This window comes from Salmo trutta, chromosome 40 (genome assembly GCF_901001165.1).
Source record: "Salmo trutta chromosome 40, fSalTru1.1, whole genome shotgun sequence".
NCBI lineage: Eukaryota > Metazoa > Chordata > Actinopteri > Salmoniformes > Salmonidae > Salmo > Salmo trutta.
Genome location: NC_042996.1, coordinates 20,094,103 through 20,108,010, shown reverse-complemented (window position 1 = coordinate 20,108,010; position 13,908 = coordinate 20,094,103). Strand labels below are relative to the sequence as shown.

The following is a 13,908-nucleotide window of genomic DNA, read 5'->3' as shown; positions in this document are numbered from 1 at the left end:
GTACCACATTCATCTGTACAATCAATAGTACGCAAGTATAATCACAATGGGACCACTCAGCCGTCATCCTGCTCAGGAAGGAGATGCGTTCTGTCTCCTAGAGATGAACGTACTTTGGTGCGAAAAGTGCAAATCAATCCCAGAACAACAGCAAAGGACCTTGTGAAGATGATGGAGGAAAACAGGTTCAAAAGTATCCATATCCACAGTAAAATGAGTCCTATATCGACATAACCTGAAAGGCCGCTCAGCAAGGAAGAAGCCACTGCTCCAAAACCACCATAAAAAAGCCAGACTACAGTTTGCAACTGCACATGGGGACAAAGATCGGACAAATGTTCTCTGGTCTGATGAAACAAAAATAGAACTGTTTGGCCATAATGACAATCGTTATGTTCGGAGGAAAAAGAGGGAGTCTTGCAAGCCGAAGAACACCATCCCAACCGTGAAGCACGGTGGTGGCAGCATCATGTTGTGGGGGTGCTTTGCTGCAGGAGGGACTGGTGCACTTCACAAAATAAATGGCTTAATGAGGAAGGAAAATTATGTGGATATATTGAAGCAACATCTCAAGACATCAGTCAGGAAGTTAAAGCTTGGTTGCAAATGGGTCTTCCAAATGGACAAAATGGCTTAAAGACAACAAAGTCAAGGTATTGGAGTGGCCATCACAAAGCCCTGACCTCAATCCCATAGAAAATGTGTGGGCAGAACTGGAAGTGTGTGCGAGCAAGGAGGCCTACAAACCTGATTCAGTTAAACCAGCTCTGTCAGGAGGAATGGGCCAAAATTCACCCAACTTACTGTGGGAAGCTTGTGGAAGGCTACCCGAATCGTTTGACCCAAGTTAAACAATTTAAAGGCAATGCTACCGAATACTAATTGAGTGTATGTACATTTCTGACCCACTGGGAAATGAATAAAATAATTTAAAAAATGAAATAAATAAAAGCTTAAATAAATCATTCTCTCTACTATTATTCTGACATTTCACATTCTTAAAATAAAGTGGTGATCCTAACTTACCAAAGACAGGGATTTTTTACTAGGATTACATGTCAGGAATTGTGAAAAACTGAGTTGAAATGTATTTGGCTAAGGTGTATGTAAACTTCCGACTTCAACTGTATTACATTACACACTGACATTATCAGTGGACGTTCTGTTCGCCTCCTGAACTTTTCTGTATCTCAAGAACAATGTCAAAGTAGTGGTTGAATCTATATACAACTACTGGACTTCTCGCTGTATGTCCCCAGTGTTTTTCACAGACCGGAAGACCGGCACTACAGTATAGGAATGTGGGTGTCAGGTCAGTGTCCTTTCTCTGTCTTTAGCTCCAGTTCCACTCTGAGGTTTCAGTACTCTGCATGCAGAGGGAAGTCTTTGTGCTTGTTGCCCCTGCAGTGAGGAGGAGGGTACGTCAGGGAAGAACAGGTAAAGAGGATAGTGGGGTTGAAGACAGCATCTAGACACTCTGGAACTCTGTGGACTCACCATTCCATAGTGAATCCTCTCCATTTCCTGTTGAAACCCAGGATGACTTTTATGTCTGCGGGACTTAACTTGAAGTCAGACACCTGTTTATAGGCCACAAAATAACAATTTAGGAGTGTGAAGGAAACAGTGGCTCGGGAGTTACATTCCTGCCTTGAAACCAAGAGATTGTGGGTTCAAATCCCACAATCTCTTTTTTTTGCGTGCAACTCTCAATGTGAAATATACAAAAAGAAAAGGTAAAGGTGTCAATGGCTCCCAAGTTAAATCCCTGCCTTGCATGTAGGTTCAAAACTACTCTCGCCTGTTTGTGTACGACTCTCAATATCATATACACTGAGCGTACAAAACATTACGAACACCTGCTCTTTCCATGACAGACTGACCAGGTCATCCCTTATTGATGTCACTTTGTCTTGCCCATTCAAAGGGTGAATGGGCAAGACAATATTTAAGTGCCTTTGAACAGGGTATAGTAACAGGGGCCAGACGCTCTGGTTTGAGTATGTCAAGAACTGCAACACTGCTGGGTTTTTCACGCTCAACAGTTTCCCGTGTGTATCAAGAATGGTCCACCACCCCAAATACATCCAGCCAACATGTCACGACTGTGGGAAGCATTGGAGTCAACATGGTCCACCACCCAAAATACACCCAGCCAACTTGACACGACTGTGGGAAGCATTGGAGTCAACATGGGCTAGCGTGCCTGTGGAACGCTTTCGAACACCTTGTGGAGTTCATGCTCCAACGAATTGAGGCTGTTCTGAGGGGGGGTGCAACTCAATAAGAGAGGTGTTCCTAATGTTTTGTACACTGTATACAAAGAGAAGGGTAACACGTGTGAAGGGGTCTGTGGCTCTGGTGTAAGGATCTTTCCCCCAAAGCACAAGGTTGTAAGTTTGAACTCTTGTGCTGGCTCTTGAGCATGGTTGGCTACTGAGGACTCTGCTGGTCAGTGAGTCAAGACAACTTCAGGGAGTGGCTGCCACACATTTGATGCCCGGGGGGGACTGGCATTGGCTGGAAGAGCGTGACAAGCGGACGGGCTAAACCACTCCTGGAAAAAGTGGGAACTTAGTTTTAAATGAAGATGTGCCTATATTTAAACAAAGTGCCCACTCTTTCCATGAGGGGACACCAAGTATTTACCACCATGAGTTCTGAGAGCCTTCCAACTATCCCAGAGTAAACGCAACTACATTCAGGAGCTGAGCCTGGGATCGAACCTACAACTCTGTACATCAGAGGTAAGATTCTTACCAGAGCCAACAGCTCTTCCACAGTTAGAATACTGCTCTTCGTATATTTGACATTGAAACAGACAAGAGAGGAGATTTGAACCTAGAACCTCTAGGTTGGGAGGCAGGGATTTAACCTCTGGGGGACCAACTCCTTCAGGATTCTGCGTAAGCACGCCCTTAGAATGCACTGACAGTGGTTTCCACATCTCTATCTAGGCAGTTATATTTGAATAGAAAAGACACTGCCAAAGTTCAATGAAGTGAAAAAATGTATTTGAAGTAAAAAAAAATATATATTTTATTGAATCGCTTCCAGTCACAATTGTAATTGTCAAAAATACCTGGAAATTTTCCTTGATCCGGGAGGGCGTTGCCGACTTGGGAATGACGATCACATTTCTCTGGATTTGAAAGCGGATAAGGACCTGTGGAGATAAGAACAGGGATTGGTCCCTTGGCTGGCCTTAGACCAAGACTCCTTTTACCCAGCCAAAGAATGTAACTGTTACCATGTGAGTGTTGGACCCACGTCCTGATGACATGGTTTCAAAACAATGATTCTTATGTTAGAAGAGACTTGTCTTGGAAAACAGCATCCAAAACCTTCACAATTGAATGTCCCCATTCTAATCCCTAGGTGTTTTTCTTTCAATTCTACACAAGGGACCAATATCCAATTTCATACATAGGCTAATCAAGGCTTAAAATATAGGATCAAATCTTGCTACAGTATGTCACTAAAGGCAGAATTAGGGGAAAGTGTTGTTTCTCTCATACCTGTGCTGTGGTCTTATTGTGCTTATCAGCGATGGCCTTTATCTTTGGGTCCTCAAGCAGGGACGGCTCACCAGGTTTCGCCCTGTTGAAAATGTCATTTATTTTATGTTGACGTGAAGTCAAACACAAGTCATTGTTTGTGGTGGGTGGGGCCTGAACAAAAAAATCTAGGGAAAGAATAGGGTCCGACACTGCACGCACTCATTGAAACGTTGTCAATAACCAATTAAACACAATGCATGTTTTCGATCATTTCAGTGTACAGGTTGAGTGTATTTCATTCTTGAACCTTCTATTTGATCCAAAGTGACTGTAAAAGTGTGATCTATCTCACCATGGTCTGTCTGGGGAACCCAGGGGGCTGTAGGCTGTCACAGAGATGCCCTTAGAGTGACAGTAGTTGATCAACTTCTCCTGAGTCAGATAGGGGTGGCATTCAATCTGGACAAATACAAAGATGAGGTGTTGGGAATACAGAGATGGGGGTAATAATGCCTTGATACAAACTGTATTGACTTGTTTTGTCTGTCTTGATCACCACAGACTACAGTACCTGGATGTTGGCAGGTTTATACTTGAGGCCTGGCTTGTTCAGGATGGATTCAATCTGGTCTTTGTTAAAGTTGGAGACACCGATAGCCTTGACCAGTCCAGCATCCACCAGCTCCTCCATAGCCTATTCAATAGGTCAAGATCTAGCTCAGTAAACTGTCAAATATCTTGTGGTATAATCTTGTTTGCTGGTGTCGGGGGATGTCTGTGGAGAGACCTGAAAAGAGCTGTGCAGTGACACTCCCCATCCAACCTGACAGAGCTTGAGAGGATCTGCAGAGAAGAATAGGAGAAACTCCCCAAATACAGGTGTGCCAAACTTGTAGTGTCATACTCAAGAAGAGTCGAGGCTGTAATTGTAATTGTAATTGTAATTATGCTTAATCTTGGTCATCATCATAGTTCATTAAAACTCTCAGGATATATGCCAAATGAGAAGACTGTCAATTATTTGAACATGAACACACCGGTAGCTGCCAAAGGAAGAAACAGTTAACTGCCTATTGTTGATTCCATGAGTTCAGTTCAACAATGATCAATGCCATCCATGCAAGATGACTAGAATTAACAATTACGCTTTATTGTATATTAAAGATATGAAAGATGCTTGATCTTGCTGTCTTTTTCTTTATGTGGAAGACTCTACACTTCTGGTGTCTCACAAAAGTAGAACTATATCTTGGATAGCATACTTAGCACAGAGCTTACTAACATTAGCAAATGGCTTGGAGATAATAAGCTATCTCTGCACTTAGGGAAAACAGAAGCAATTATTTTTGGATCCAGACCTAAATTTAGTAGGTCGTCTGAAATCAGAGTGGAGTTAGGGGGTGAGGTGCTGACTACTAAAACCTCTGTTAGCTACTTGGGATGTATCCTTGATGGAAGCTTGGGAGGTGTGAGCATGGCCAATAAGGTGCTAGGGAAGGTTAATGCCAGGACTACGTTTTTGGCTAGAAAGTCCAAGCTGCTTGATAAGGACTCCATGAATGCCATTTTGACTACGCTAGTACTTCCTGGTTTGGGGGCTTATCTAAACTTATGAAGGGGAAGCTCCAGATAGCCCAGAATAAGCTGGTCAGGGTAGTATTGAAGGTGAGTCCACGTACTCACATAGGCAGGAGCTGCTTTCAGGAACTAAACTGGCTGCCTGTTGAGGCTAGGGTGTCCCAGATTAGACTAAATTTGGTTTACAGGAGTATTTATTGTCTGCGCCCAGATATCTAAGTGATTACTTTCCTCTTGTTAGGGATGCACACAATCACAGCACCAGATCAGGTTCAGGAGTAATGCTGGGAATGTTACTTTCTTGTATACTGGAGCCTCAGAATGGAATGAGTTGCCTCTGCCCATAAAAAAAACGTCCTCTCTGGGCAGCTTTAAAAATAAAGTAAAATTATGTTTGACGCCTTCTGTGCCTATATGAATAACCCCTATGATGTAACTGCAAAGGTGAGAGATGTTTTTTGGTTTTATTATTTCACTGCCATACCTTGTTTAACTGTGTTCGATCTTGTCTAGCTATCTTGTCTCAAGAGGACCACGATGGAAATAAGTCCCAGATTGTATTGAATGTTATCCTCGATGATTTGTATGGCTTTTTCAAGTTTTATGTGTGCTTGTTTTTTTAAATGGTTGAATTAATAAACTAAACTAAATGTCCCCAACATGTGAGGAGGGTTATGGGGTTTATGTAGAGGGAGAGAGTGTCACTAGCATACAATAGATTAAAGGCAACAGATCTACATCACAAGCCTCGAAAGCATAGCTAGTTTACTAGACTTGAACCCACAAGCTATCTAGGTTAGGGTTGGGCATAAGGTTAGCAGTGTGGTTAAGGTTTGGTTTAAAATCACATTTTAAGAAGAGAAATTGTAGAAATGGGAGGGAGTTATAGCTTGGTTGTGGTAACTAGTGACGGCCCTGAAGAGCCTGTCTAGAGGACTTGAGAACTTGAGAAAAGTGTAAATGTACAAAGGATGAAAAGCTGAGATTGAACAGTAAAATATGGTGAGGTGTTCTAATTATTGTATGTTGAGCAATGAATTCAGATTAAAATTAAAATGGATTTGAACATATTTAAGTTTTGTGATACGTTTACATCCAGACCATAACATTGTCCTACCATAATTCTCATCATAGGTGACATTATAATAGTTTTAACACAAAAACATTTTCAAACGCACATACCTAAAGTATTGCAGTAGTTATTAGTGATTCTGTAAAAGCATACTGTTTGGCAAATACTTCGCCAAGGTAATCTACTGACTCAAATACTAAAATAAAACATTTATTGATTTAAACACACATTCAAATGTGTGTGTGTGTGTGTGAAGTGGTGTAATTGTTATAGTTTTGAATTAAAGACCTCAACCAGAAACATTTTCAATAAGTAGAAATTACTCACTCCAAACATCTGTCAAAATGTAAATAACGCAGTATTGTGGAAGTGATCAGACATCAAGTATTTCTCACTGGAACCAGTTAGTAGTGTATTAAAAACATTTTCATTCAAAATAAATAGGAATAAATTGATGAAAAGGACATTATAATGGTTATCATTAGAAATCAATATCAAAGACATCAAACGTTTCACATTGAAATCAATTAGTAAAGTGTTGCCAGATTGTGACCGTTGAGGTTGGGTTAGGAAAACTAAATAAAATGGGTGCATCGTTCCGGACCTGTACCGGACTTAGCAATGATAAACAACCAACTTAACAGAACTTGAAGAATTTGAAAAATAATCATGTGCAAATATTGTACAATCCAGGTGTGTAAAGCTCTTAGACTTTCCCAGAAAGAGACTTACCCAGAAAGACTCACAACTGATATCACTACCAAAGGTTATTCTAAGATGTATTGACTCAGGGGTGTGAATACATATGTCAATTAGATATTTATGTATTTCATTTTCAATAAATTGGAAACATGTTTTCACTTTGTCATTATGGGGTATTGTGTGTGTAAATGGGTAAGAAAAACATTAATTGAATCAATTTTTAATTCAGACTGTAACACAACAAAATGTGGAATAAGTCAAGGGGTATGAATACTTTCTGAAGGTATTGTATATATTTAATGACAAGTACCATGTCCTCACCCTGTAAAGTTTAAACTGAAATTGTTCAAGAGGAACAAGCTAGCTAGCTTGATAAACAGTGCGAACAATTACATTTGGGTTAGCTAGCTAAATTATACAGCCAGAATTGTGTCTATATTGATGCTGTTACAATAACCAAACAGTTGGATAAAAAAATAATTTGTGAATCCATGATGTGGCATGCAATTCCAATGTTGCTTGAGTTAATTTCTTAAGTTGATTTGAGATAATCTCACTGCAACACAGCTCACTGTGTCCATGTTGCTTGAAATAGACGTTTTCAATGAACCGTCAGTCAAGGTGAGCTCCCCACCCACTCAGTCTGCCTTTTCAGAGTCCCTGGTAGTTTGACATGAGAAAAAAGTACCCGGAAAAAATATTATAGGTATTTTAGTCACTCAAAAGGCTATTTTACATGGGCATCATAATGACTTGGCTCAGGACCTTTAAATATATTTGGCTACATGTGAGAGGTTATAGGCCTACAGTCAATGTCCAGACTTCAGAAGATGAAAGGTTTGAACCCTTTCCACCTTGCATGGATTTCTTGTGTTTCATTTATCTGCACAAGGTGCCTCTCTTGGAAAGAAGTATTGTGTGTGGATGTGGGCACACACCAGAGTACTGATTTTGCCATTATGTTGAAAGAGCCTGTGTGCTGGCCGCTCTGATGAACTCTCATTCTGCCACTGAGTCATTACTTAAGATCTACAGATGTATCACGGAAATCAAGTGCTCTTTGCATGTGAAAATATCATGGGATGCACTGCCAACTTCAACATGCCATCACTTTGCTTCCTTCATTCGTGAAAACCGTGGCTTTAAGCATCCTCATCATGAGCCCCACAAACCCTACTGGTTTACTAACTTGGTTTCAACCACATGGAAATGCAGCCTAGCAGATACTACCTCTCTTGTTATTAAACTTTTGTTTCCTCATCTCTCAGAACATTTAAAGACTAAAGAAGACATTGTGGGTCTCTGGCATTGTGCTAGGACTCCAAAATGCAGATGTAGCTTTAATTAGTGGTCCTAGAACCAGTTGTAGCACATATTTACTAAACAGTATGTTGTAAATAGTATGTGTACGTTAACTACACAGTGTGTTGTTTTAGTAAGTATTAGGCAAGACAGAGTTTTTGTCCAGCACATAGTAAATGCACACAGATGTCACCTTGCAGCTCACAATTTCTTTAGTCTTTAAAAAACCAGATTGGCAGTATCAGGTGCTAAAACTACAGCTCACCTTTAGCTGCATTTACACAGGCAGCCCGATTCTGATCTTTTGCCCAATTATTGGCAAAAGAGTGGATCTGATTGGTCCAAAGACCCAATTAGCGGAAAAAGATCAGAATCAAATCAAGCTTTATTTATATAGCACATTTCAGACATGAATACAACGCAGTACGCTTCACAGGAAAAAACAAATAAAAAAACCAGAAATTAAAACTGAAACATTTACTACATAACATAAGAGGATAAAAAATGTAATAATATCAATAAAAACTGCAAGGCTAATAAAAGCACCCTGAGGAAAAGCAAAGCTAAAAAGGTGTGTTTTTAAGATTTATTTTCCATATGCCCACTGTTATGTGCCCCGCAGGTTCTCTGGCAGGCTATTCCAGAGGCTGGGGGCATAATAACTAAAGGCTGTCTCTCCATGACTCTTGGTCCTAGGCTTTGGGATAGTTAAAAGGCCAGTGTCAGAGGACTTGAGGGACCTAATGGGTACATAACTTAAAAGGATGTCTGACATGTATTGGGGTGCACAATCATGGATTGATTTAAAAACCAAAAGAAGAATCTTACAATTATTTCTAAAACTCACAGGCAGCCAGTGCAGAGACTTTAAAACTGGTGTAATGTGTGATCTCTGTCTGGTCTTGGTCAGTACCCATGCTGCAGCATTCTGTCTGTTTTGCAGTTGACCAATGGCTTTCTTGGGTAGACCAGACAGGAGAGCATTACAGTAGTCAAGCCTGCTTGCAATGAAAGCATGGATGAGTCTCCCTGTTTCAGCCTGAGGTAGAAACAGGTGCACCTTGGCAATGTTCCTCATGGTAAAAAGCGTGTGATTTGAAATTGAGTTCAGAATCTAAAGTGACACCTAGATTTTTTACCTGGTGTTTTATCTTTATTGCCTATGAATTAAAATGTATGGACAGATTATCTCAGTGCTTTGGCTCCAATAATAAGGACCTTGGTCTTGTCTTGATTTAGCTTGAGGAAATTGTGAGTCATCCAAGTATTTCAATCACTAATACAGTCTAATCTATCTGTGGAGATAAAATCCTCTGGTGACACAGAAATGTAAAGTTGTTGAAAATCAATGCTTTGCTTTCCGATAGCGCTGTCAAGGGGTAACCTATATAAACTGAACAGTACCGGACCCAAAATCGAACCTCATGGAACGCCACATATGATATCTATAATCTCTGAGTTATGTTCACCCAGGGTGACAAACTCTCGACTGGTTAAATATGTCCTAAACCAATTTAGAACTGGACCGGATAGGCCAAGCCACCTCCTCTGTCCAGAAGGACATCAGGGACATTAAATCCCAGAGTACAAGGAAAGAGAGCTGTTTGGCATCTGTGTTGGCTCTAAGATAATTTACCACTTTAACTTTAACCACTAAGGCTGTCTCTGTGCTGTGGTGGGCACAAAAACCAGATTGGAATTTTTCAAAAATAATTTTGCTGTTTGAAAACCAATTCCTCCAGAATTTTGCTTAAGAAAGGAAGGTTGGCTGAAAATTGCTAAGAGCTGAAGAATCTAGATAACCCTTCTGAAGAAAAATGTCATCATAACAGTTTCGTGCAGTGGAGAAAGAGCCTGTGAACAGGGACTGATAAACAATAGCTTGCACTTCTTCAGATATGCAATTAAAAACTGTTTTGAAGAAGGTGATGGTAACAGGTTCGACAAGGCAGGTGGAAGGCTTAAGTTGTGATATCACTTTCCTGAGAATGTTTGTGTCAACCAGGGAAAATAACTCCATAGTGCCTTTGTGGTAGGCTAGGGCACATATTATCAAACTTATCAGGTCTTGCTTGACTGATAACCAACATTAGGCTGGGTATCTTATCTCTGAAATATGCTGCAAACTCATCATATTTGGATGTGGAGGAAAGTTCACATACTGTAGGTTTGCGGGGTTAGGATTTATCAGGCCATCAATTGTCAAAGAAACATGAACATTTGACTGGTTAAAATATGTCCTTTGGTCTGGATTTTTGTTTCCTACCGCCGAGTCTTTGAGACACAGAGTAGGTGAACGGATGATCTCTGAATGTGTGGTTCCCACCGTGAAGCATGAGGAGGAGGTGTGATGGTGTGATGGTGCTTTGCTGGTGACACTGTCAGTGATTTATTTAGAATTCAAGGCACACTTAACCAGCATGGCTATCACAGCATTCTGCAGCGATACGCCATCCCCTCTGGTTGGCGCTTAGTGGGACTATCATTTGTTTTTCAACAAGACAATGACCCAACACACCTCCAGGCTGTGTAAGGGCTATTTGACCAAGAAGGAGAGTGATGGAGGGCTGCATCAGATGACCTGGCCTCCACAATCACACGACCTCAACCCAATTGAGATGGTTTGGGATGAGTTGGACCGCAGAGTGAAGTTAAAGCAGCCAACAAGTGCTCAGCATATGTGGGAACTCCTTCAAGACTTTTGGAAAAGCATTCCTCATGAAGCTGGTTGAGAGAATACCAAGAGTGTGCAAAGCTGTCATCAAGGCAAAGGGTGGCTACTTTGAAGAATCTTAAATATATTGGTTTAATACTTTTTTGGTTACTACAAGATTCCATATGTGTTATTTCATAGTTTTGATGTCTTCTATTATTCTACAATGTCGAAAATAGTAAAAATAAAGAAAGACCCTTGAATAATTAGGTGTGTCCAAACTTTTGACTGGTACTGTATATGCCAAGTTGCTCCCTCATAATGGACTTGCAACTTTCTTTCTCTACTTCCGCTCTGTCTTTCTGCAACTTCTCTTTAGTTTATTTGTTACCTCATTCATCCAAGGGCCTCTGCATTTGGATGTGGCCTTTTTACATCTTACTGGAGCTATGCATCAATGGTTGCCCTTAATTTGCTATTAAACTTATCAACCAAATCATCACAAGAGGAAGGCAGAATAGGTGATGGTGTATTGTTCATACTGTTAGGTTCTAATTTTTCAGAGTAAATAACTTGCAGACACTAGAGAAGCTTAACCAAGTTTAATTCTTCCCAAAGGGTCGTTACAGCTGTAATTCAGATCAAAAAATACATTTCACACAAACACTGATATTTAACCCTTTCTCATAGGCTGAGTCTCCTCCTCCACAACTGAACATCCAATGCATCTCTGTTGCTAGACAGAACCTTAGTGATATCTGTTCTTCCTCACTTCATCTAACCTGACCTCTACCCCAAATTGCTCACTCCTCCCCAACTTAAGGCTGTCATGGTTATTGATACAAGACTGTGTCCCCTCTCCTCCCAGAGTATCCTTGATAGTTTCCAAGATCTCCCCCTCAACACATTCCAAAGCCACCTGTCTTTCCACAGAAAACCATTAACTTCTGACATAAACCCAGTCTCTTTCACTCCTTATATTCTATGCTTCTGATCTATTATGTATTTAATATAACAATGTTCAAAGTTTAGCCCGACTTCAACAATACACTCAATAAAATCTGTAGCAAGTTCAGAGGTAAGATACTGTTTCTTAATAATGTATTCAGTATTACATTTTGCTGTAGTAAAAAGCACACAGTGGTAATCAGATAAAGCAACAATCAACCATAGAGGATTTGTCAATAGAAAGCCACTTGGTAATAACCAGGTCTAGAGTATGGCCGCAGTTATGGATGGATCCAGTAACATATTGGATAAAGTCCATAGAGCTAAAAGATGAATCAATTCAATGGCCTTGTTGTCAGTCTCTTTGTCAACATGAATATTAAAAATCGCCCAAAACAATGATTTTATCATAGTCCTCAAGGACAATAGACAATAGTTCAGAGAAATCAGTAAAGATAGTGGGGCAGTGCTTTTTGGTGGCCACCAGTGCTGGCTATAACCCTGTATAGCCAGCACTGGGGGCTGACATTTAAACAGTATAGCATGATAAATGAAATGTTCTTACAGCTGAGTGCATTAGTAAAATGCCCACCCTTTTCCCTTTGTTTTATAGAGTATGAAAAGCTGTAGTCCGGGGGGAGGCTTCGGCAAGAGAGGCGCTACAGTCTGAAGACAGCCATGTTTCAGTGAGAAACATGCGATCAACATTGCGCTCTGTAACGAGGTCATTCCCAAGAAAGGTTTTACTAGTGATTGCGCTAACATTTAAAAGCGCCATAATGACTTAGTGAGGGCCACTCTGCTCCTGGGGCATCTGCTTCCAGGTAACCAATGGAATAACAACCAAATTATTAATATTACAACCACGTTTTCTGATAATATCCAATCTATGAGAATGGTAGGATATAACAGTCGTATAAACTCACTAGCAGGTGGAGTTAGAGGAACATACTTCGGTATATGTAGTGTATGTGGACACCCCTTGAAATGAGTGGAATCTGCTATTTCAGCCACATCCGTTGCTGACAGGTGTATAAAATCGAGCACATAGCCATGCAATCTCAATAGACAAACATTGGCAGTAAAATGGCCTTACTGAAGAGCTCAGTGACTTTCAAAGTTGCACCATCATAGGATGCCACCTTTCCAACAAGTCCGTTTGTCACATTTTTTATGCTAATTTTACAAAAGAGGAATTTGTATGCAAAACAAATGACTATGTGAATGAATGTTGCCGTCAACTATCTAAAGGTGACTATCGCACACTGCATTATGTCCCTATCCTATAATTCCACCATAATATCTCATCCACAGTGGAAAGCTGTTTGGAATCAGGACAAATCACCAAAAAATAAGTTGTGTGAAATTTCCCAAGATACCAACTTTCCATACAGTCGCTAAATTACACAAACAAGTGTCTCCTCCTCCAGGTAGACCCATTGTAGCAGCAATCGACTCTGTGACATCCAACATTTTCTAAATTTGTGGATTACCACATTAAACCAATGGTTGAGAATCTCCCATCTTATGTCAGACACTAGTCACATGATCTCATTGATAGAGGGCTTAGGAAGGATACCAGAGGGTACCCTGCTGGCCACTTTTGATGTGGAGAGCTTGTACACTAACATACCACACACTGGAGGCTTGCAGGCGCTACAACACTTCCTTCAGCAGAGAGACTCTACCCTTGCTACATCCAATGATTGCATCTCACAACTTACTGAACTGGTATTATCCAATAACTACTTTGTCTTTGAGTCAGACTTTTTCCTTCAAATTCGGGGTGTAGCCATGGGCTCCCCTTTTCCCCTCAACTATGCAAACCTGTATGTGGGACAATTTCAGGAAGCGCTCATGTACAAAACAGAGACACACCCCCTACTTTCTAAAATACTCCTATGGAAGACATACATAGATGATGTCTTTGTGCTCTGGGAAGGAAGTCAGCAAAAACTAAATGAATTCCAAACTCTACTAAACGAGAGCTCTGAATACCTCAAATTCACCATGCAGACTGATGAGAGAGAAATAAACTACCTGGACCTATGGATCATCAAAGAGAATGATGCATTACACACATACTTATACACAAAACCCACAGACTGCAATACCTTGCTATGTGTGGATAGTATGCATCCCCTTCCCCTCAA

General features: G+C 40.6%; 1 protein-coding gene across 1 annotated transcript; it reads right to left on the bottom strand.

Moving 5' to 3' along the window:
- Positions 1 to 1,129: 1,129 nt before the first annotated feature.
- Positions 1,130 to 4,191, bottom strand: LOC115180538 (aldo-keto reductase family 1 member B1-like). The gene is made up of 6 exons (XM_029742702.1): positions 4,072 to 4,191; positions 3,853 to 3,959; positions 3,519 to 3,600; positions 3,083 to 3,166; positions 1,498 to 1,580; positions 1,130 to 1,401 (listed from the first exon to the last, which is right to left on the bottom strand). The coding sequence occupies exons 1-6, from the start codon at positions 4,189 to 4,191 to the stop codon at positions 1,359 to 1,361; spliced, it is 519 nt and encodes a 172-aa protein (XP_029598562.1). The 3' UTR covers positions 1,130 to 1,358.
- Positions 4,192 to 13,908: the final 9,717 nt, after the last annotated feature.